This window comes from Trachurus japonicus, chromosome 13, assembly GCF_045865225.1.
Source record: "Trachurus japonicus isolate A0001 chromosome 13, Traja_1.0".
NCBI classification, from domain to species: domain Eukaryota; kingdom Metazoa; phylum Chordata; class Actinopteri; order Carangiformes; family Carangidae; genus Trachurus; species Trachurus japonicus.
In genome coordinates, this window is record NC_140919.1 from 36686119 (window position 1) to 36710945 (window position 24827).

Consider the following 24827-nt stretch of genomic DNA (forward strand, 5'->3'; position numbering starts at 1 on the left):
TAAGTGTGGTGATCTGTAGCAATGATGCACCACTTTTTACCCACCCCCTACTATCTGAGCTTGGCACTGCAGGATTCAGATAGCAACACTTTTGAGATTAAAAACCCAAAGATCTTTGGATTTATCTAAGTAGTGCAGAGATACAGAATCAGAATAGAGATAATGAGAGAGCGAGCCGGGAGATGCGAGCGCTCAGAGCTCAGCCTCCTCCCTGCCCCCCACTGCCATGCCCGCGTGTATGTGGGTGTGTTGGACGGGCAGAATGGCTTGTTTATGGGCAGATTAATTGCTTTTATGGCCTTGTTTCTGCCCGTGAAGAGTGCTGGGTGTTTTAATCAACACCCATGCTGCTCTCCCGCCTGCCATGCCATTCCTGCTGCTGCTTTTTAGAGCATAGCCAAGCTTTAGCTAGAGCCTGCCACAGCTAATGCCTAATGCTCACTACATGCCCCTGCACAGGTGACTAATTTCATTGGTGTGTGTGTGTGTAGCCTTTCTAAGAGGCCCAGCACAGGTGGGTGGTTACACCCAAGGCCCACAGGGCTGAGGGCGGCCAGCAGTTAACTGGACCGTGACTTTAATCATTTCCTGCTGACTTGAGGAGATGTGAGCCAGGCTTTCTAGAGTGTTAAGCCACAGTCAGAGATGCAAAGACTCTTCAAAAGACTTTCAAAGAAGGAAATAGAGTGATAGCTTTGAGAGGAGACCGTTTAGTAGAGAGGTTGAAGGAATTAAGACTAAGTAAGCACTTTTCACATGGCAGCTTTACATGGATCAATTAAAAATCTAGAACAACCCCCCACCCCTCTCTTGTTCCCCTTGCCTTCCTTTATACTTCATCACCTGTAATTATGCATTACTTGTCTCTCTCTCTTTTCGACCCCTGCTCTATCTTTTTCTTCATCATTATTCCTGTCTTCCTCTCTCCGGCCTCCTCTCTTCCCCTCGCATTAATCAGGTCTGCAGGTTTCCTCTTTCTTCTGGCTTTCTACTTCATTAAGCTTGAAACAGCTATGGACCACTGCTAATGGACAGTCTTAGCTCTAACTCACAGCTCAACCCTGGCTATAATTGTGTGTGTGTAGGATGGTGACTCAGTGTTTGTGAATACGCTGTGAACCTCTGCAATACATTGTACAGCAAAAAGGTGTTCTGTTTAGTTCATTGTGTATGTGATTTTACAGGTGAAGGAAAAACCAGATGGTGCAAAGAAGCAACCATCAAATCACAATGACCTTCACTCTAGTTAATACATCTTCTAAAGGTTTGGGCCACCAGTTTAATGCATTGAAATGAAAATGAATATGCACTGTTCCTTTCAGGGAGCTTTGATGTGGTGACATCATCTGGGTATCTCAGCTTTGGCTTGGAGATTACAAATTTCAAACAAGAAATTTAAAGTTAATGAAACTAGAATTTAAAAGAGCTGGGCTCATACAAGTCATATCATATCATTGTATCATATACCGTATATATATATCCTATACATCAAGTATCTAACTAGGAACACCAGCAAGCAATAGCAAGTTGAAATATGGAGAGCATCCTGTATTTTTGGAGCCTGACTGATAATATGACTTAAAGGTCAGAATGAGACGGCCTCCACTTTCTTGGTTTGACAGCTATTCCTACAATGATAAGTTGGTAGTGAAAGACTTGAAGCCAAACGGCATCTTTGAGTGATATTTAGTTTAGTTTTACATCCAATTTAAAGGCTTCTCTTCTGTAAGGGTCCGAGTCCTTTGACTGAGAGATCTGAAAACTGATTTACAAGAACTGGGGCAGCATGAAATAAACTTGAATACACTTTAGAGGTCTTTAGTGAACTTGTTCAGATGCAAAATAAAGTTCTAAATAGGATCATATCACCTTAACTAAAACCTCCCCAGGGAGCTCGTATACCTTACTCTGCATCTCTTTTACTGCTCTTTCCACTACTGCTTTTACAATCGTATTAAGCAACAATGCCGATCCCCCTATTTGTCCATAATGCCCAATAAAAGAGACTTTATGGTTGCATACATTTACCTGCAGTTCTTTGCATATATATTGCTATCCAACCAGCGGTGTAGTCGTTAGTACAGTGATGTTCTGCTTGGCTGCCGTGGAGGACAGGTAGTATTGAGTGGTGTTGTAAAAGGAACTGCTTTACTGTGTGTTTGTTCTGGCATGTTAACGGCTGGCTTTACAGCTCTGATTATGCCCCCCTAGGGAGAGGGAGTGCTAACTACACACGGAAAATGCTGCAGGCAAAAAGGACAAGAGGAAGTGGTAGTATACATTTCCTCGGGGTGTGAATATCTTTGCAGCGAAAATCAAAAATATAGCTCAGGGTTTTTCCTGCATAGAGAATTTGATGGCGGCCGCCACCGCTAAATTTCTCACCACCACCAGCTCACAAGTCCGTTTTTTTTCTTCATCGGGCTTATTATGCATTTATTTTGAAAAGACAGCTGGAGAGAGAGAGCGAAGGGGGGAGAAAGTGAGAGGGGGGGATTGACACGCAGCAAAGCGACTATCGGGGGGAATCGAACCCAGGGTCGCTGCAGTGTGCTCTACCAAGTGAGATATACGATGCTCTCGGCTCAGCATATTATATCGGAGATTCCATCGAGCGTTTCAGTGACGGTGAGCGGCCTGACACTGCTTCATTATTACCGTCGCTGCTTCAGAGTCACCTGTTACCATTACCATGGCGATGAGCTAATGTGTACTTTTTAGTTCATAATCTCCTCTCCTGTTTTCATTAAACACACCTAGAGATGGTGCTGTAACCCAGCTACGCAGCTATTAGGTGATTGGCTGTTTGCCTCTCACTCATAGTGTCCCGGGATGTTTCAGCGTCCCACATCCTTGAGTTTTACAGGTGCATCTCAATAAACTAGAATAACATGGAAAAGCCTATTTCCAGTAGTTCAGGTCAAATAGCCCCAACCAAGTATTGGGTGCATAGATGGACATATTTTTCAGAAGGCCAACATTTCCATATTAAAAATGTTTTTTATTAATTGGTCTTTTTTTGTAATATTTAATTTTTTTGAGATACTGGATTTCATTAAATATAAGCCATTAGAAATAAAACAAATTACATAAATAAAGATATGAAAAGTTGTTCCATTACCACCACCACCTAAATTTCATCCAGGAAAAACTAGGGGTGGTTAATTGGCCCAATTTCCCGATTCGATTCGATTACGATTATTGAAGTCTCGATTCGATTACAGACCGATTTTCGATTATTAACGATTATCGATTCGATTTTCGATTATCAATGATTATTGTCATGATTATTATCAGTCAGTTGCTGGATTATTATTAGCCTATTTTTATTTATTGAAAACCACATATTAATTTTCTCTTTGTGCGTTGATTGCTTGTTGGCTCATTTTTTGATTCTTGGATTTTTTGTTACAATAAGTTACTTTAACTGATCATGGACCCTTTGTATTTTTGGACGTGTCACAAAGGAGATTTAAATTAGTAAGTCACTTTTTTTGAAAGACAGATGCAACACATATTTTACTGTAGGCTTTAGATAATGTACACATAAAAACAGAACACAACACACGTAACTAGTGATCAAATAATATTGCTCTGGAACAACCAGCTTGCACACATTTTACTTTAGCCTACTGTTATAAAAACAGAGCAAGCTGTGTAACTTCAACTTCAGCGATCAAATCATTGCTCTGGAGCAACCAGATTCTTATGGAGGAAGACCAGCTGGTCCTCATGTTGTGACGTGTTAACAGCGCTAAAGCCAGAATTAAAACAGTTTTTAGCAGCTTTACTGCTATGGTTGTAGCGATGCTAATTTCTGTTAGCCCGTCTATGGTGTTTTACATTATACAACGTTAGCATTAAGCTAGCGGACTTTATGCTTCAAAAGCAAGCTCACTGCTGTCTGTCCCATAGAAAAACATGACAGCGGCAGCCTAGTTTGGAACATGAACCACGTGACCGCGCTGGCGGCGACATCAAAAGCTGTCGCCACTCAATTGTATCGATCTTGTCTCGCTCCGGCACCGTTAGCACCTGGTTAGCACCTGGTTAGCACCTTGTTAGCACCTACACACTTGCTCGCTGGCTCAGTTACACAGCCTCTTGTTATGACAGACAGACCGCTCCACCTTGTGGTTAAATCCTGTATGACATCCAGTAACAGGAGGACTCGCCTTTGTATTACAATTTGAAAAATATTTAAAAAAAAAAAAAAAAAAAAAAATTGAAAAATATAAATAATCGATTTTTGGAAAATTAATAATCGATTCATAATCGGTCATTTAATAATCGCGATTAATCGATTATCGATTTTTTTCACCACCCCTAGGAAAAACCCTTGTCATGAACACCTTCTCTCCTAATGCAAAGGAAATTGAATTGATTTCTGGATGCCATCTTGATAATGACTTTTTTGTAATGATCTGTTTTCATGGCCGCGCTGCCTTCTTGTACTGAACGTCTGTTGTCCTTCCTTATTATGCTTGTCACTAACACAGATTCCTGTGGCATGATTGGAATTGAAATAAAATACAAATACACTGGAGCAGCAAATTCCCTGCAAGTTATGATAGAAGGCAGAGCTTCTAATTTAGTATAACCACAAAGACACCAGACAGGCATGAGTGACAGCTGTTTGCACTTGTAGTTTAATTAATTAATGAATTTTTTACTATCAGCAACTATGTGGAATTAATGAGGCACGCACACACACACACACACAGTGGACCAGTATCTGCTCCAGCCACAAGCCATGCTCATTCTGTTGCCTGGACAACCAAGGGACTCTGCAATGTGTGTGTGTCTGAGTCTAGGTGCCCTAGTGCTGGCATTGCCCACAGACTGGCTGGTCTCCATGAAGCTCACCCCCTCCTCTGAATATACTGAGTTACTGTGGGGTCTTTAGAGGAACTGTTAACTGTTGTATACTGAGGCAACATAGCCTACAGAAAAACACAAGACTTCCTGAAATGTTCAACTCCCTTGACCCCCGTTGTCCAGCTACATTGTTGTGGCCATCAGTATGCCATTTATTGGTTATTATCATTGTTTGTGTCACATTGGGATGAGTTGTTGTTGTGGCTCTGTATTAGTTTGCGTGATTGTCTTTAGGTTTGTTCCTGCTCCATTTCCTCTTTCTCAGTATGCAGCTCTTTTCCTCTCTGTCTCTGTCACCGTCAGTCATTAGCCTAACTCTCAGAGCAGAAAGATAGACTGTGTGCTTGTGTGTATGTGTGCGTGAGTGTGAGAGAGAGAGACAGACAGTATGTCTGAAACTCTGTGTGTGTGTGTACAACAGAGTGCAACAGAGAGAGAGGATGCCAGGCAGCTCTGATTGCAGGGTCAGTCAGGGACGACATTGCCAGCGTCTGGATGCTGAATCCCAGTGGACACTGGCAAATCTACTCTCACACACACAGACACACACACACAGGTGCCCGAAGATACAGTGTCTGGCCAGGAATGGCTACAGATAACAGCACCTGTCCTCGGTTTTTGCTATCGCTCCAACACACATGCACACACACACACACACAGACACACACATGCATACAAAGACACGGTGCACTGACAGGTTATGTGCCCCTGTGGCAGAGTAGAGCGATGACGATGTGAGTGTGATGGCAGAGATGGCGGCGGGTGGCTGGCTAGGCCAAAGGACCCCGGGGAGGCTTGACTGATAGAGGCTGCCTCAGAGTCCTCTGGGTCGCCTGTGTGTGCGAGAGAGAGGGAGGGTGTGGGTCGATGTAGTGTGGCAGATGGTATGATGGTGTTTAAAGCAGTTAGGTTAGCATCAGATGAGGGCCGGGTCATGGCAGGTCTTTGGCTGAGAGGTGACAGGAATAACTCGTAGCCTCAAGGTCATGCCAACAGTAGGTGATGAATACCTGGTCACGCTGAACCAGAAAGCAACAGTGAACTGTAACTAAGCTCCTTTCTCTTAAGCACGTTGCCTCAGTACACACACTTATTGTACTGCACCATATTCTATCATTATACTGTACAATTATTTCTATTTTATTCCATATACTCTTCCTTTTCTACATGTCAGAGGGTGATATATATATATATATATATATATATATATATATATATATATATATATATATATACAGACACACACACACATATACTGTATATGGATACATATATATTAGTGCTGTCAATCAATTAAAATATTTAATCGCGATTAATCTCATGAATGTCAACTCGCGATTAATCGCAAATTAATTGCACATTTTTATCTATTCTAAATGTCCCTTGAATTATTATACTCTTATCAACATGGAAAAGTGGATTGGCTTGCTTTGTGCAAATGTTTTTTTTGAACAACATGTAGTTTTATATTCCACACTAACATTCTCACTTTGAGCAGTCATTCACATTTGAAACAAAATCTATCAATAGTGTGCATGTGTGTGTTCATTTCTTGCTCTCTGTTTAGATAAATAGCTACGGTAAACACAAATAAGCTCCAAACTCACACACATATACCGAACTGACGATTCTGCCCCTCAGCTGTGTGTGTTGTTTATGTGTATGTGTAGCCTGTGTATGTGTGTAGGTGTGTGTGTTGTAAATACACACAAATAGGCTACAAACATACACACATTGGCCTATCATATTCGCCAATCGCTGTGTTTTATTTTGAAAATTGTTCTAATTTGAAAATTGACCGGATTGTCTCGTGTTTCTTTGTTTGACTTCCTGCCTGGCTTGCCCCACACAAAACAGACCAGATGCCAAAACGGTCGCTGCAGGGTGTGAGCCGGCCGTGGAGGTGCGCGCCGCGGCGTTGCCGGAAACTGGCTCCTCTGATTTGCATTAACGCGTTAATAACGCAATATTTTTGATAGCACTAATATACAGTAGATATTTGTGTTATACAACCATGCAACCTAATACAGTATATGCACCGAGACACTGGCAGTAAAAATTGCATCACCTGGTCAGAAAAGAATTTGTTTATCAGGAACTATACCCAACTCACTCAGTACTCCTCGGTACTCCTCCACAAGGCTCCGCTTACTTAGACCCTACTCTTCAACTGATGTATTATTTTGAGACGGGACTTCTCGTAGGTGGCGAAAATATGCTGATTAAGAGTGTACTGCCTGTGTCTCGGTGCAGTGTGATGTGCTAGTGTTTCTGGGTGGGTGGGAGCAGAGACTTTTCTACTGCAGATATTATACTTAATTTGTAGCTCATACAACCCCACTTCAAAAAAGCTGAACTATCCCTTTAATACTTGAAAGTAACATTTTCCCTTAAGGACTGTCACATACACTCCATGGCCAGTTTATTAGGTTTAAAAAAGAAAAAAAAACGAATGCCGTCTAAACACCCTAAAGTAAATCCTACACTGTTACATGATTACACATGTACACATAAATAAAATAGAAAATATTAAACACCTTCCATTATTGTGTTATATGATCCAACAGCACCACAGACTACAGCCTCCAAAATAACCATACATTTTCAACACACCATTATACACGAGTTGATGTTTGGGAACTGTGCATTTACATCGTGGTGCTGCAAAAAAAAGGCTTGTACAGTATTGTTCATGGTTGCATAGAATGAATATGAGGGGGGTGGGGTTATTTGATTTAAGACATTGGATACACACAAATGATGTAATTTAGTTTTCTTATGTGCGTATATTTTTATTGTTTTCATTCCATGGCTGTCTGTCCCTTTGTTTTCATTTAATTTTGAAGAAAAGTCTGACTTTGTACATTGTTGCATGATGTTGGTCCTCATCGTGCAGATTAGGTACAATTATCTAGTGTCTAGCAATGCATACTGTGTGTGTGTGTGTGTGTGTGTGTGTGTGTGTGTGTGTGTGTGTGTGTGTGTGTGTGTGTGTGTGTGTGTGTGTGTGTGTGTGTGTGTGTGTGTACCATATAAATGTCCATGTGTGCAGCTTTCGGGAGAGCGTGTACATGTACCAGAGTTAATTGAGTTCAACAGGAAAACAAACACAGCTGGCCAATGTTCTACAGTGCTGGAAGACGACAGAGTGACGACCAGGAAGCCGTTGCCAGCACTTCACATCAGGAAGCTCATCAAGTATTGAAGAGGAAAACCAACCCAGACTGAGAGACTGTGCAAGGCAAACAAGAAGAGATGAGACAAAAGTAGAAGACACAAAGAAGTGGAGGAACACCATCACATTATATTGCGACTGTTACATTGAGGGAAGAGGAGGAGAAGATAGTGACCTTAGAAGAGCAACAGAGTTGATAATATAGTGCACCGATGAGGGAAATAGATTATGACTGTGTTTTTATAGGCTCTTTAGATGTGTGTACGTGTGTGCATTCGTCTCCTCTCTTTGTCTGTCACTCTGTCCCCAGAGCTGAGTTAAGGGGGCATTTAGAGGAGCAGGAGAGCTATTTAAATCATGTGTGTGAGTGTTAATATGTGTGTGTGAATCAGTTGGAGGTGCAAGGGACAGATTTACACCCCATGTACAGGAGAGATGAAGGCCATTTCCCAGGCAGGCCATTTCTCTCTTTTCTGTGTTTCTCTGGCTGGCTGGCATTGGTCCAGTTTAATTTCTTCAGAGCCCACAGGCTTGTTCTTTCACCTCCATATCCCCTCTTCTCACCGCCAACGATGAACCTACTTTCATATTTTCTCTCCCTCTCTCTCTTTTTTTTTTAAACTGACTCTAAGCAGGATCACTCTCTGCCTCTGCAAAGTGCTGTGTCTTTATCTTCCCCATGCCCTTTGTCCCCTACAGCTGAGGTATCTCACCTCTCAGGATGTCAATCATCCAGCCCCTCCCTCCTCTATCTCCTACACTGTCTCTTCCCCGTAACACAGCTATTTTCTTGTTATTTGAACCTTCCTAACCTTCCTTCACAAGCCAGATGAGTCTTCTCACTTGACTCTTCTATGAGAAACATTTTGCAGCACCTAGTCACCTAGCATCACTAATATGATCAAAGCGAGTCACATGACATTGATGTAGATTGAATTAATTGCCGTTCTATTACACACTATTTACAGTGCAGCCACTCTGAGCTAAATATATTTATCTTTTTTACAACGTAGGTGACCACCACTGATAAATCTGCATTCAGAATAGTTGCATGTTGGGGTTTGGCCCAACTGAATGATACTCTGTTTCTTATTCGTTGTTGTGTCCAGCTGTTGTTTTCATTCAGAAAAACGCCAAAGATCATCTCAAATTATAAAAAACATCGTTTTTTTCTTTCATAGTTTGTTGCTTCTTTCAACACAAGTCAGGTCAGGTCATTTTTTATAGTCCTATGATGGAAAGTGTGATGTGCTGCCTGGTTTATATTAACAAGACAGTAAGACAGCAGAGCACACCACACACAACTTTAAGACAATAAACGTGGTGAAAACAATAACACTTATAAAAATAATATTAAAACAATAAGCAGAATAACAACCACGGGATTATATGCCAAATGTTGGCACACAGTACAAATAAAAGGCGGAGGGAGCTGCTGTTAATGTACATGAGCTATTCCATTTATAGTGTATCAATAGTATAGTAATACAATACAAAGAGTGGTTTTGTCCCCAGAGCAGGTGATCTATAGCTGTGGCCTAAAGGCAAGAGCTCATATTCTTTGTTCAGTCTGCGCAGTATGGGATGGCTTTGGCCTCCCCGAAGACCTGCTGGTTGTAAATCCTAAACTGCTTGCAACATCAACAGCCCTGTCAAGCTTCTACGTAGTGCCCATATGTGTTCAGCCATGAGTATAAAAGAATAAAATGATTTCTATCAAATATAGGGACAGACAGGGCAGCAAAGATACGAACAAATTGATTTGAAAAATTCTCCACCAGAGTAAAGGACACGCTGAATTTATAAGTTTCTATCAACATACAATATATTGGGTAGTAAACACAGTCTGAGAAGAAAGTGTCATTGGAGGCTATGAGACTGATTTTATACTCAGCCATTTCTTGATATTTTCAATTCAATGACATGAAACTTAAAACAAAAAAGATGTTAGCAGGACCCCGCATGCACAGCAGAAATGGCAGTTGGCAGAAACCTTTTCATGGATTCCCACAGGAGTTGCATAAGAGCAAGGGCAGCGGCCAGGAGACCAGCGGTCTTTCTTCCCCGGCCTGCAGGCCCTTGAACCTAGCACCTGACCTGCTGCTTCCTTGCCTTATGATAATGAAGAAAACCTCCCAAACAACTAATCCAGGGGACACAGGGTTGAGGGAGTAGAGAGGCAGAGACAGAGAAAAGGCTCTTGTGGTCTGTATCGGGCTGTCAGTAGCTCTATTTCCTCAGCTGTGAGACATGCTGTGGGTTCAAGGTCCCATCTCCATCTGAGCCTCTCTCTTCTTCCTTCTGATCTGTCTGACTCCCATAAATCCACCAAAACACATATTTGCGCGCACATACACAGTCACACACACATATACATACACCAATCAATATGAGCCTGCTTGGCACTGCCAAAGCCCAAAATGACTATAGATTTTCTGTCAACTCTTCCACTAAATTATGCAAACCTCTGGTTTATGTTCCGGTACTTTTTTTGTGGTGTTCCTATACTCCAGACATGGGACAGTGTTTTCCACTGAGGTAGGGAGGGAAGGATATAGGTGTGAATAGCTGAGGAAAAGACTTTTTAACTGGACCAAATACATTGTCCTTGACAGCAAATTTACTGCACTTTGTTTGGTATTCAGTGGTTGCAAAATGTGTACTGCTATAGATTTTGAAATCAATACCATGTATTAATACGATTGTAAATGTCTTGCTGAAGTCAAGTTTTTTTTTTTTCAAAGTGATGAATAATGTGCTTTGGATATCACTGATGGAGCATTAAGTCTTAAATGCATTCATTTGTTGTTTGTAAGGTGATATATTGGACAGTCTCCATACTGTGTTATGGGAACAAGTAGAGAGGCCAGGATGCACAGTAAATGGAGATGTTGTGTGAGGTGTGCATGAATGTATACATTTTCTTTGAGTGTGTGCTGACTTGAAAGACGTTTGTGTGTTTGTGAGGTGGGCTAATAGGTTGTCTGGCCAGACCTGTGACAGAGTCATCAGTAACTCTAAGGGGAAATTGAAATGATCAGCTCATTCAATCTCCCAGCAACTCCATTACCCAGAATCACACACACATACACACACACTCACACACAGACATCTCCTCCCCTTGTTTATACTTGGCTTATCTCTCCATCATTGTCACTTGCATCGCCTTTCTCTTGTCTCTCACTACCCAAGCCTTTCTTCTGCATCTCTCTGCCTTCAAGTTATTTTAGTGTCTTTTGAGTTCATTCCTCTTTCTCGATTTCTCTCACTTTTGCTCTCTTTTTTCATCGCCACAGCCTCACTGCTGTCTGTCTCAAAATTCCCAAATGGGGCCTTTTAAAGTCTGTTTTAAAAGTGTCTGACTGGATGTGTATGTGTGAGGGGTAGAGGACTGTGTAATGGAGAGACAGCTGTCTGTCTTGGATAGCATTAGGACGGATTTGGGGAAAGCTGAGGTGACATTGACTCTTAAAGCAGAGGTAAGTCTGGGGAGGTGTTGTACTGAATTCACAGCCAAGCCACAGTAATGTTTGCACAGATCCTCTTCCCATCAGAGAGGAATGGAGAGAGGAAAGACAAAAAGACAGACAGAGATGAAAAACAGCTCCTTGAAGCAATCATTGATCACTAGTCAAAGTCCTTGATTCTGTCTAATGAGCTGCTTGTTCCTTCTGGGAGGCAGAGTAATGAGAAAAACAACACTGCCTGCTACAGTGAAAATGGGCAAACGGCCAAACAAAATAGACCTTAATATCAAAAAAGAAATGATCCTGTTGTGACTTTGTGTTGGACTGAAAATTCACTGAGATGCTGATTAAACACACATGTGCACACATACTCACACAGTGTATATGTGGCTATACATATATATACAGTATATATACATACATAGCCAATAAGAATGCAGCTCTCCAACTCACATTTAAAAGAAGAAGAAAAAAGAACGGCGGTTCACCCATAACTCACCTGCAGCTGACCGAGCTGACAGAGGAACCTCTGCTGTTCCTCTCTCTTCAGCCTGGTGTTTGGCTGCACTTTGTATAAGAGTTCAACATGTTAAGATCTAAGCTGAGCACAGATCAGCTGAGACAGAGCTCCATGGATGTGGCTGCACAGCTGTAGCAACTGTGTTTTATAATGGCAAGAAAAAACAGTCGATCATCTTTTCAGTCGCCAATAGATGATGATCTTATCAGATAACGGTTACTAATCGGTTAACAAGCGTTGGTTATTGGTCAGAAAAAACAAAACAAAATGTGCATCCCTACATGGAACCAATTATCTAGTGGTGGGGGGAGGAAGGGGGTAAACGACCTGCACTGCACACTTCTGTGCCTTTCTGTCTGATGTGACACATCATTAGCACATTTCAAAGCTTCAAAGCTTCAGCACAGTTCAGCATGCTCCATTGAAACATAATAAACTTAGTAAAATAAAAACAGCAATAAGATTAAAAAAAAAAAAAACTTTTCCCACATTCTGTTTTTTGGATGCTGTTGCAAATGTTTATATTTATGTGGACTTGCCTAAGTCCTGCATGATATATCAGTGAGTGAATGAGTGAAATAACATGGCCACACTGGTCTTAGAGAAGACTTGCAGCGTGATGTGAATCTGGCTGAGCAACGTGTGTGTATGTGTTGACAAAGACTGGCCTGTAGTCTTGGGAGCTTAAAGCGATACTTAACCCAAAATCGATAATTCTGCTGGCTGGCAACGGATTTTCATATAATGGTGGCGGATAGTGTTCACTTATGAATCGTCTAAAACACAACATTAATTTGATCTAGCCTTGTTGTAGTAGTAGCTCCCAGTGGCTGCGCAAGATGCGCAAGATTTGCTGCGAGATGTTCTTCTGTGTTCACATCATACATCCAGTGGTTTACAATGACGAACGAACATCTTGTAGCAAATCTTGTGCATGCGCACCAACATCAATAGATCCACTGGCAGAGATGAAATTATTATTTTTTCCGAACAACTTTTTCATGGCTTCAGGACACTTGGCTCAGTACAGGCGAGCAGTATGGAGGTATTTGGATGTTTCCAACCCTTCCTTGGCATGACGGTGAGTAGAAAATTGGTGAATTATCGATTTTGGGTGAAGTAACCCTTTAAACCCATTTCTGTCAATCTCCTGTTTGGTGTGTGACATTTGTGACATTGTATATTGTTAATATTTCATTCTGTGTGTGTATACGTAGCCTACATAAGGGAGAGAGAGGGTGTGTGTGTGTATAATGTGGCTCTTTGTAGTATAAAAATTCTGGCTCCAGGTCCGTGGCTGGTTGGCCACCCCGATATACAGTATGTGCTTAGTTGCACTTCAAGGGACTTTCTTCTGAGACCCATTCAGTGTTATTAAAGTATACATTGCTATATAATGAATATTAACCATGCAATATATTTCTTACTGTGAATTTCATTATAAGCCAATTTGCCATCAAACAGATGCAGTATATCCTTCATGCATACTTCATTACACAGTAATGGGACGATCAAACAAAAAGTCAAAAGTGTGGATTTTTGCTCATTTCACTGCAGGCGCACACACACACATGCACCATGTGTAGCTGGTAGCTGCTCAGTGCCCTGATGTGACCCTCTTGGCTCATCAGGAAGAACTGCTCCACTTAAACTTTGTTGCTCCCTTGTAATTGAATTAGTCTGCTCAATTATGTAGAGGCAGGCCTGTCCTCATTACACAGCACTATTAAAGCACAAGGATGGAGCTGAGGGGAGGAGAGCAGCAGGTGATGAACAGAGAATGGTGCTTGGAGTCGTTTTAATGAAAGTGTAAAGTTTCACCTCTCTAATCTTGAATGTGTCTGCCACATCTGTACCTCTGTACATCTGTACAACACCTGCACCTTGGTTCATGAATTATGTCCGGCTGTACTGTATCTCCTCTGCCTTCCCTGTCTCTCTCTGTTTGACTCCTCTCTTTGACTCTGTCTGTGCTTCGGGGGCCAAATGCCTGGAAAAAGGCTGATGCAGCAATTTGGCAGAGTTTTCCAAAGCTTGCTTCACTAACTTCACAAGAAAACATCTAACTGAGCCAAAATGCTGTCAAACCACTTGCTGTAGGGGTCCCTGAGCTCAGCACAATGATCACACATCTGACAAATACTCTCTCCTATTTGCACACACACATACACTGTAGGGATTTCCTTTTCCTGCAGAAGCTTCTTTGTGTCTGCAGCATAGACTGTATGAAGATGGTCGTAGCCTCCGTCACGTTAACCATAGGTTTCTTTACTGCGCTTTTGACGCTGTGACTTTGGTAGGCTACAGGTCAGTTTGTGGTAAGCATGAGTCATATCAAAAGTCACCCACTGTACAGTTGCTATACAGGGAGAAATCATTTGAGAAGCTGTTTGCTACCAGGCTTCATTTTTTTAGCCCCGCAGGTTGACGTGTAGTCTGCATCGAAGCCACGCATCTGAGATGTCAGCTGGTTTCTTACGTCTGTCACTTTGTCTCTCCCCCCTTCTGTCTCTCTCACACAGGACCAGCTGAAGGGCCTCCAGAGTGGCTTCAAGCACGCTCATGATGCAGGTTTCCAGCTGCAGAGGTGGGTTCACATACTTACACACATAGAAACAGACACAAATAAACACAAAACACAGACAGAATGAGCCGCAGAGTCCTGTGCTGCTGTAAAAACCCATTTCCCTGCAGATGGGACCAAGCCATTGCTGTTTAATTACCGATAACCCTGACTGAGATTGGACCTGTGTGTGTGTGTGTGTGTGTGTGTGTCCTCTGCATGTCCCCTACACCCCTTCCCTTTCTCTCCTGGCTCAGTAATCATCTGACCATGGACCTAGATAACAACATCAATATCAACATGCCGCCCTTTGAGAACAAGGTGTTGATGTAAGTATATCTTTTATCTGTGGTTAAAAAAAAAACAGTTGTGGGCTTTAATTCTGATTACAGAGTATGACACATGAAACTGAAAACTAACTCCCTGGGTACTTTGTATAGTTCTTATCTTGTTTCCAAGCTTTGTTGTTCCCAACTTGGGATTCAGGACCATAAGGACACAAGATGAATAAACACAGAATCTATTAAACAAATTTCCTTTCATATACATTACTGTATATATTTTCTACTTTTCCGGAAAGAGAGTGATATGAAGGTCTCAGTATTAAAATGGAAAATCCTCTGGAGGTGCTTATAAGTGTAACTTTGTCACAAGTACACATAGTTTTATTTTAAAAACTTATTGTAAGAACGTTCTGTGTTTTAAAGAGAATTCACCTCATGACTGATTCTCAGGTGAACCGACCTGCCGCAGTACTACCATCATGCATTATGCTCACAAATTCTCTTCCTGTATCTATGTGATGTCTCTCCTTTAATAGTATTCAGCGAGCCTGGCGTGACTTCCTCCAGAGACAGGAAGCAGAGAAGAGAAGCCCCTCCCCACCCTCCCTCTCCTCCTCTGACAAAATGAGCATGTCGATCAGCATGACAACCCTGTCAGATGGCAGCACCCCAGTAAGTCTCGTCTATGTTGAACATCACAATCAAAGCATTCGGACAACACTATCACTGACGGTGTTGCAGGGGGGTTGTGTGTGCAGGGGTGTGTGTCTTTGCTCAGACAGTTAAACAGATAAGGTTTTAATTTTTTTTTTTTAATTAAAAAATGGTTTGTGTGCACAGACTTGTGCTAAGTACATGTTATATGTGAAGATATTGCTGTTGTGGTGTCCAGGGTTTTGTGTAGCCCTATGTGGTGAATCTAGTATGGTTGACATGGTCCTGTTCTTGTCCAGAAGGGGGCAGTATCTCTCAGCTAATTTCCCTTAGTATGCAGACTCACAGCCAGCCTCCTCTTTGGGAGCAAAGAGTAAATATACAAGGATTTAGTGTGACACACACCCACACACACACACACACACACACCCCACAGAGAATTAAAACCAGTGGAACAGCCATTCTCATTTAGCACATCTTCCCTTCATTTAACCAGACCACAGTAAATCCCCAGGATTTTCTCTCCTGCGTCTGTTCTGGTCATTATAATTCTATACTGACATCGAATGCAGCCTTCTGGCTGAATAGCAAGTGTGTGTGTACACTTCTCTACTAATCTCTGAGCCTGAAGTCAACAGGCAGGTTAAATCACAGAGACGGCAGGGAGAGCTGTGTGTATGAGCACACTTAGGTGGTACTTGTCCACTCAATCACTTCAGAGGAAAGCTTTTACAGTGAAGAAGACTGTTTGATTTGGATTCCTGTGGATAAAAGAGGGCAGATACTGTAGGATGTCAGCGAAGAGAACTCAGAGCAGCAGAGACACTGGAATGAATGTGCTCCCTCCATTAGGTTATAGCAGCACATGATGTGAGCAGCTGACTGCCAGCATTCAGGCCAAGAAGGCTGTAGATAAAGTCATCAAAGCAACCTATACGTTTACGCGCACACACCACACACACCACACACACACACACACACACACAGAGTAAACATTGGTTGTGTTTGATATCCTTTGGGATAGCCAGGAAATGCTTAGCTCAGTGACTCAGACCTGCTGACAAGGGCAGATGATCATCACTGAGAGAAAGAGCGTGTGTGTGTGTTGGTGTGTGTATTATGAGCGTGCGTGCGTGTGCGTGCGCTGAGACCCTAAGGCAAGGCAAGGCAAGGCAAGGCAAGGCATCTTTATTTATATAGCGCATTTCATACCAAGGCAACTCAATGTGCTTTACATAAAGACAAAACATTAAAAAAAGAAGCATAAGACAGAATAAAAACAAACAAAACACTAAAAACAGAGTTAAAAGCAAGAGCAAATAAAAGTAAAAGAAAAAAAAATAGATAAGTTTAAAGTTCTCAGCTATAAGCATGTGAAAAGAGAAATGTTTTTAACCTGGATTTAAAAGTGCTTACAGTTGGGGCTGATCTCAGTTCTGCTGGTAGTTTGTTCCACTTGTGAGCAGCATAACAGCTAAATGCTGCTTCACCATGTCTGGTCTGAACTCTGAGCTCCACTATCTGACCTGAGTCAGTAGATCTCAGAGCTCGACTGGGTTTATACTCTACTAACATGTCTTTCATGTATTCTGGACCTAAACCATTCAGTGATTTGTAAACCAGGAGCAGAACTTTAAAATCTATTCTGTAGCTGACTGGGAGCCAATGTAAGGTCTTAAGAACTGGGGTGATGTGATCTGATCTCTTTGTTCTGGTTAAAACTCGAGCTGCAGCGTTCTGAATGAGCTGCAGCTGTTTGATACTTTTTTGGGGGAGACCAGTCAGAAGACCGTTACAGTAGTCAAGTCTACTGGAGATAAAAGCATGAACCAGCTTCTCCTGATCAGTTTGGGACATAAAACCCTTAATTCTGGATATGTTCTTCAGTTGATAAAAGGCTGATTTGGTGACTGATTTGATATGGCTGTTGAAGGTCAGATCTGAGTCTATCAGCACGCCGAGGTTTCGGACTTGGTCTTTAGTTTCTAAAGACAGTGACTCAAGGTGTTTACTGACAGCAACCCTCTTCTCTTTATTTCCAAAAACAATGACCTCAGTTTTTTCTTGATTTAACTGAAGGAAATTTTGGCTCATCCAATTTTTGACTTGCTCTAAACAGTGACATAATGACTCTATTGGACTGCAGTCATCTGGAGACAGTGCAAGATATATCTGTGTGTCATCTGCATAACTATGATAGTTGACATTAGAGTTCTGTAGAATTTGACCCAGAGGCAGCATATACAGGTTGAACAGAAGGGGTCCAAGGACTGACCCCTGAGGAACTCCACATGTCATAGCCACTCGATCGGATTGATAACTACCAATGGTCACAAAATAACTCCGTTCCTCTAAGTAGGACCTGAACCATTTTAGGACTGTCCCGCTGAGTCCTGCCCAGGTTTCCAACCTGTCCAGCAGTATACTGTGATCCACAGTGTCAAACGCCGCACTGAGATCCAACATGACCAGAACTGACACCTTGCCTGAGTCAGTGTTCGACCTTATGTCATTTAACACTCTAATAAGAGCTGTTTCTGTACTGTGGTGAGGTCGGAAGCCTGATTGAAATTTGTCAAAGAGTCCACTGGAGTTTAAGAAGTTGCTGAGTTGATTAAAAACCACTTTCTCAACGATCTTGGCTATAAAGGGAAGATTTGAGATGGGTCTGTAATTGGTTAAAATGGTAGTATCCAATGTTCTCTTTTTTAAGAGCGGCTTGATGGCAGCTACTTTCAGGGGTTTAGGAAACGTGCCTGATTGAAGTGAGCAATTTATTATTTGCTGCAGATCTGTTTGGACAGAGCTTATAATAGTTTTAAAAAAAGTCAGATGGTATTGTGTCAAGACAACATGTCGATGTTTTAAGATGCTGAACTGTTTCTTCTAAGGTTTTTTGGTCAACTGTATTAAACTCTGACATTACAGTTGATTTATTCCTAGGTGATTTTAGGGATTGCATCATTGTATTATTTTGCTGATTTGTGTTGATATTTAGCCTTATGGATTTGATTTTTTCATTGAAGAAGTAAGCAAATTCATTGCATTTTTCTGTGGAAAAGAGTTCTGAAACTATCTCTTTTGGGGGGGTTGTAAGCTTATTAACCATAGCAAACAGAGCACGAGTGTTGTTGATATTCTTATTAATCATTTCAGTAAAGTGTTGCTGTCTAGCCTTGAATAGCCCATGGTTAAAATTACAAAGACTTTGTTTGTAGAGGTCATGGTGGATTTGAAGTTTAGTTTTTCTCCATTTACGCTCAGCTTTCCTGCATTCTGTTTTCAGAGCCTTTACCATCAAAGTGTTCCTCCATGGTGTTCTCTGTCTGGCCAAGGTCATCTTAGTTTTAATAGGTGCAATGGTATCAATGACATTTGAGATTTTGCAGTTGAAATTATCCAGGAGTTCATCAACTGTCTCTGCACTCACAGTTGGTGACATGACTATAGCCTCCATAAACTTAACACTGGTATTCTCATTTATGAACCTTTTCCTAACAGATACAGAGGGTAACTGCATGTCCGGAGTTATCTGTAAGTCAAAGAACACACAGAAATGATCAGAAAGAGCCAAGTCCTTGATATCAACAGATGTAATGTCAACACCTCTACAGATAACCAGATCCAGAGTGTGGCCTCGGGTGTGTGTGGGCCCTTTCACATGTTGGGAGAGGCCAAAAGTGTCAAGAAGAGAGCAAAGTTCTTTGGCATTTGTGTCCATGTTATTGTCTATGTGAATGTTAAAATCCCCTGTTATGATAAAAAAGTTGTAGTCAGTGCAGATAACTGACAGCAGTTCGGCAAACTCATCAAAGAATTTTCCTGGGTATCTTGGTGGTCTGTAAATAATTAGGAAGAGAACTTTTGGATCACCCTTTACTAAAAAACAGAGATATTCAAAAGAGCTAAAATCACCAAATATAGTTTCCTTGCACTGAAATACAGATTTAAAAATGGCAGCAACTCCCCCGCCTTTCTTACCACTACGACACTTATTCATAAAACTGAAATTTGTTGGTGCAGCCTCATTGAGAATGGTAGCACAGCTACATTCAGTCAGCCATGTTTCACTAAGAAGTAAGAAGTCTAGATTATAGGTGATAATGATGTCATTTACTAACAAGGATTTGTTGGCTAGTGATCTGATATTAAGTAGAGCTAACCTTGTGGAGATAACAGGAGACACTGGTGAGTTTCGAGGTTGACAAGCTATACTCACTAGATTGGTAGATTTAATTGAACCCTTTTTATTTCTCACCAGTTTGATCACTTTTCTGTTACCCGTCACCACAGGGATTGAGAAAGCTGCCTGAACTCCATAGGGCCCTGACTTTTCCTGGGAAAGAACATTCTTGATATCAGTATTGCAGCCTGGACCCGGCACATATCATTCAGATTCAATGATATGATGATTCAGAGGAAGTGGGGGGGCTCGGTGACTTTTGGTCGAGGGTTGTTTCTGACGTGGTGGAATGCGAGGGGGTGGACGATGTGGGGGGTTAATTGGGGAAAATATGAGACCCTGGCGTGGTGTTAGTTGGATTCCACTAGTGAGAAAGCTCTTCATCCTGTCAGGGAAATCCAGAAATGGGGAGTCAGGACTAGATGAAGAGAGTTGGGGGCTGGATGGGGTTCGGGGGGTTGAATGTTGGGAGTCTCCTGTTGGGGCCGGGGGAGACTCCCCCTTTGGGGCTTTTGGGGCTAAGGGAGACTCCTTGTGTTGTGTTGATGGGGCTGGTGGATGATCCACTTGTTGGGGTGCAGGTGATGACGTTGTTGGGGCTGGTGGATGATCCACTTGTTGGGGTGCAGGTGATGACGTTGTTGGGGCTGGTGGATGATCCACTTGTTGGGGTGCAGATGATGACGTTGTTGGGGCTGGTGGATGATCCACTTGTTGGGGTGCAGATGATGACGTTGTTGGGGCTGGTGGATGATCCACTTGTTGGGGTGCAGATGATGCCGTTGTTGGGGCTGGTGTATAATCCACTTGTTGGGGTGAAGATGATGACGTTGTTGGGGCTGGTGGATAATCCAGTTGCTGGGGTGCAGATGATGACGTTGCAGGTTCTTTCTGAGTCTGCTGTCCTCCGTTGTCAATCCTTATCTCAGCGCCCTCACCAGAGTGCCGTCTTATCTGCTGTTTTGGATTGTTTTGTCTCTTGTCCTTGACAGGGACTGCTGGTGCCTGACGCAAAAAGTAAAAGATGTTGGCACTTAGCAGCTGTACTCCTGACTTGTTAAGGCTAAATCCATCTGCCTTAAAGAGGTGCCTGCGTTCCCAAAAGATGTTGAAGTTGTCAATAAAGTTCAGTGATTGAGCAGTACATGTATCTTTAAGCCATCTGTTCAGCATCATCAGCCTGCTGAATCTCTCATCTCCTCGCCGAACTGTTGGCAGAGGTCCACTGAAAAACACCTCAGTATTCAAACACTGAACTTTGTTTATCAGTTCCATGAAGTCTCGTTTTAATAGCTCTGATTGTTGCTTCACAACATCAAGGGCTCCTGTGTGTATGATGAGCGATTTCAATGTTGGATGCTCAGCAACAATCTTCAGGATCTTTTTTGAAACATCAGACACCATGTCATTGGGAAAACACAGTACCTTGGTGTTGTTCTTGCTGCAAAAGCGTTTTATGTCATACACAGCTCCGTCACCCACTATCAGAGTTTGAGGCCCAGTGGTTAGCTCTCTCTGTAGCCCTTTAGCATCAGATTTAGCCTCATACCTTTCTCTGGTCCTGGGAGATGAGCCTTCTTTTGGGGAGTCTGGGTCCTGTGAAAGTGGAGCATATCTGTTCTCAAGTAGAATCCCTGTGTCTTGGGGCAGTTTGCTCGTAGCCTTGGTCCGTGGTTGTTTTCTCCGTGGTTTTGGGGTTGAGGAGACAGTCCTGTGTGATGGCAGTGCAGGCCACTCGGTGTCGTAATCCATCTCCGAGTGCTGGGTTCTGCCTGATAATCGTCTTCCCATGTTTGAGGGAGGTATTTTGTGGTGCTTTGGCTTTGCACCAAGAGAGTTCCAGGGAGGACTGTTTGATTTACTCCCATTTACACCTGGCTCCGGCCGTGCCTTGGTTGTGCCCGTTAGCCTTGTGTTAGCCTGCTCCCTTTCACTGTTTTGGAATATCGGCAGAGTAGTATCATTTCCATATTGTCCATTTACCTCCACGTTCACTTCGAGCCGATGCATTTTTGTTTCCAGTACTGCTATCTTCTGGAGCAGTTTGTGGTAGTCCTCCGTGGAAAAAGGAGGCATCTTGCTGCTAATTAGCTTCTGTTAGCTGAGCTCCTCAATCCCGGTCACGACAGTGCCGGGTTGTGCTGCTGATAAGCCACACTCTCAGGGTAAAACAGTTTAAAAAACAGTCGTAGCCTCCAGTAACTATCATAAATTAGGCTCCCAGTGATATGTAGGTATCCAGGAAAAAATACAAATAAATTTCAAAAGGAAAAGATTGCAATGGGAAAAAAAAGAGAGAGTGAAGCGGAGAGCAAAGGAGTGAAGCGTCTGCACTCAAGCACTCAAGCAAAGCAGGGTCAACTGAGATAGAGGAGAGTGGTAGAGAGAAAAGGCAGATGAAAAACAGATGTTGGTTCACCGGTTGAATGTGCTGATACTGTAGATATATTCCCCTCAGTGGGTGAGAGAGGTTCAGCTTCTCCTCTCATATGAAATCATAGCTTCTTCTTTTTTTTTTTTTAAACCTGATTGAGAGCAACAGTCCACATGAAATCTGTTTGACCACCTTAACTCTGTCTTTCTTCACACGCTGACTCTCTGTGCCCTTTTCTCTCTTCATTTGATTGTTCTTTCTTTGCGATGCTTTTTTCTTTTGCTGGACGTGACAGCTCCACCCTGTTTGAATTTCTAACAGTTTCATTTCTGTCGACCCAGCGAAACATTTTCAATCTGCACCAGTCTCTATACATTCATGGATGCATGCACCAACACACACACACACACACACAAGAATGGAGTCATATTTTCCTGAGACACAGTGATGTGGAAGTCATATCTAAAGTGATTGAATTTGTAACCTTTGTGCCTATAACATCAGCCTGTGAGAAACATTGCTGTGTGTGTGTGTGTGTGTGTGTGTGTGTGTGTGTGTGTGTGTGTGTGTGTGTGTGTGTGTGTGTGTGTGTGTGTGTGTGTGTGTGTGTGTGTGTAGTGTATGCCAAACCAGGTCTTCATGCGTTTCTATTCAAAAGCTTACATTTTTTTTATCATGTGGAATGAGTGTAATGTTCTTCACAGTGTGTGACTGAGATATAGTTGATGCGACTCTTTACTGTGTAAATTATCTTTCACACTGTAATTTAGCTTTCTCATTGCCATAGCAATCCTGCAAAAGAGAGCAGCTCTGGATATCTCTCTTTATGATCGATCCCTCTGCTCCATAGCAACACCATAGAGGCAGGCAGAAATTATAGGTTTCATTAAAGAGGAACCTAACAAAACTCGGCCTTTTATGCCCAGATATGAATCAGCTGTCTAAATTTTATTGTTTCATAATACTGTACCATGTCAACCCCCCACCTCCTGACCACCTACAAGTACACACACAAAAGCACAAAAACAAAGGAGAGCGAGCGCACGCACACACACACACACACACGCACAGGGACAGGCTCATGGACACACAGACCACTGCAGCTTCAATTTCAGACTGTCTAGATGATAGATGTCTTTTTATAACCAGACATCAATCAATACTGTTTGGGGACCAGCTGAATGTTTTTCTTTCTAAATTACTTGAGAAATGAGAACGAAAACAAACACCTACTGTAGAAGATCTCAACATGTGAAAAGTGTTTTTTAATGTGATTATTATTGTTAAAACTTTGAGATGTTTTCTTGCCTTGCATCTCTGCTCACTGGCAGTCGGTCTTGGCTGGTTGGGAGCTGTTCATTGCGTTGGGTGCTGATTTATGATCCATGATGCAGTTGCTGAGTCTCCACACTAGAGGGAGACCCAGTATCACAGTGGTCTTTTTTTTCTTCTTCTTCTTTTTTTTATCTCTTCCTGGGGAGTGATTGTAGCTGTTGTGGTAAACAAACACTGACATTTTGGTTAACAACTCCCATGTGAAATAACTAGTCATGTGTCACCCACTGTGTTTATGTGAAAATAATACATGGCACAAATGTATCATATTGTCCTGTATCATTTCGCAAAAGTAATTCCACCCAATTGATTGTACAGAGTATGTTGGAGACTAGTACAAAGCATACATGTGCTGTGAATGTGTGTACTATGTTTGTGTTTGCTGGTGAAGGGCACACAGGGGCAGGGTGGTCCATCTGGCCTGCTTAGGTGCAGTGAGACTGGGCCAAGCAGAGCAGGACTCCCTTCCCCATCTGCCAGCTGTCTTGCCTAACCCATCTCTGCCCTCTCCATCGGCGCTATCTTAACATCCCCTCCTCTTTGTCACGTCATCGTTTATTTTTGCCTTTCCTTTTCATATTTAATGTCTTTCTCTTTTTCTCATCTAACATCTTTATGCTTCTCTCAGTGCCTCTCTGCATCTCCTTCACTCTGGCTCTCTGTTTCTGTCTCTGTTTCTTTATCACTTACTCACCCACCTCCTGTTCTCTTGGCTTTATCAGGTCATGCAGCTGCAGCAGCTAAGGATGGCTGACAGGAGAGACAAAAAGGAGGTTAGGTAGAGTTCTGGGAATTTTCATAGAGTCCCTCTTTGTCTATTCCTCATGTACAGCACAAGTACATCAAGCATTAGTTGACTCAACAGAGATAAAAGACATTAAGCAACGTCACACTGCCTATTTAGATCTGCTGTTTAACCTCTGAGTCTGCTCGGAGTTGTCCTGAAATAACCCACTGACTTTTTCGTAACTGACTCATATTTGTCATTGCACAAAGCAAGCATTAGAGCTTCAGCAGATTACTGAGCCAACAGGCTGCACAGACTGTGCCCTGCACGGCATTTAACCCCTCACATTCTTTTTCAGCCATTTAATCTAATGCAGGGTACAAATTGTTGCCCTGTCACTGAACTCATGTAATTTTAATCCTCTACGTCTCTTCTATTCACTGCACAAGCCAACCTTTCATTACTATAGATGGAAGAAAGCAGGAAAGGTCACATATTGTGAATAGTTATCATAGTAAGGCTTCAGCATTGTTATTGTATAAATGGCTCTCCTTGGGCTCAGCATGCCCCCATGCCCCCATTCTACTGTACATTAAGCTCATGCTGTACCGTTCATTGATAGATACGATACACAAAGGCAGCCTCTCAACCTCCAATTAGTCTACCA

The 24827-nt window shown here is 42.3% G+C and overlaps 2 protein-coding genes across 3 annotated transcripts in view; one reads left to right on the plus strand and one right to left on the minus strand.

Annotated features, from left to right (window-relative positions):
* schip1 (schwannomin interacting protein 1) overlaps positions 1 to 24827 on the plus strand; it is a 239723-nt gene that overhangs the window by 59799 nt on the left and 155097 nt on the right. For both annotated transcript variants that reach the window (XM_085796335.1, XM_085796336.1), the window contains exons 6-8: positions 14563 to 14627; positions 14861 to 14932; positions 15424 to 15559. In XM_085796335.1, the coding sequence (XP_085652461.1) occupies positions 14563 to 14627; positions 14861 to 14932; positions 15424 to 15559 (273 nt within the window). The remainder of the gene's footprint in view (positions 1 to 14562; positions 14628 to 14860; positions 14933 to 15423; positions 15560 to 24827) is intronic.
* Positions 20143 to 21930, minus strand: LOC146976504 (uncharacterized). The gene is made up of 2 exons (XM_085794651.1): positions 20554 to 21930; positions 20143 to 20275 (listed from the first exon to the last, which is right to left on the minus strand). The coding sequence occupies exons 1-2, from the start codon at positions 21798 to 21800 to the stop codon at positions 20143 to 20145; spliced, it is 1380 nt and encodes a 459-aa protein (XP_085650777.1). The 5' UTR covers positions 21801 to 21930.

Bases quoted from the DNA above. Each gene is read 5' to 3' on its own strand.
- LOC146976504 (XM_085794651.1), bottom strand. From the start codon at position 21,800: ATGCCTCCTTTTTCCACGGAGGACTACCACAAACTGCTCCAGAAGATA. The intron at 20,276-20,553 runs GTCATCATCTTC...ATCATCCACCAG, and splicing joins TATCCACCAGCCCCAACAAC to CCCCATCAACACAACACAAG.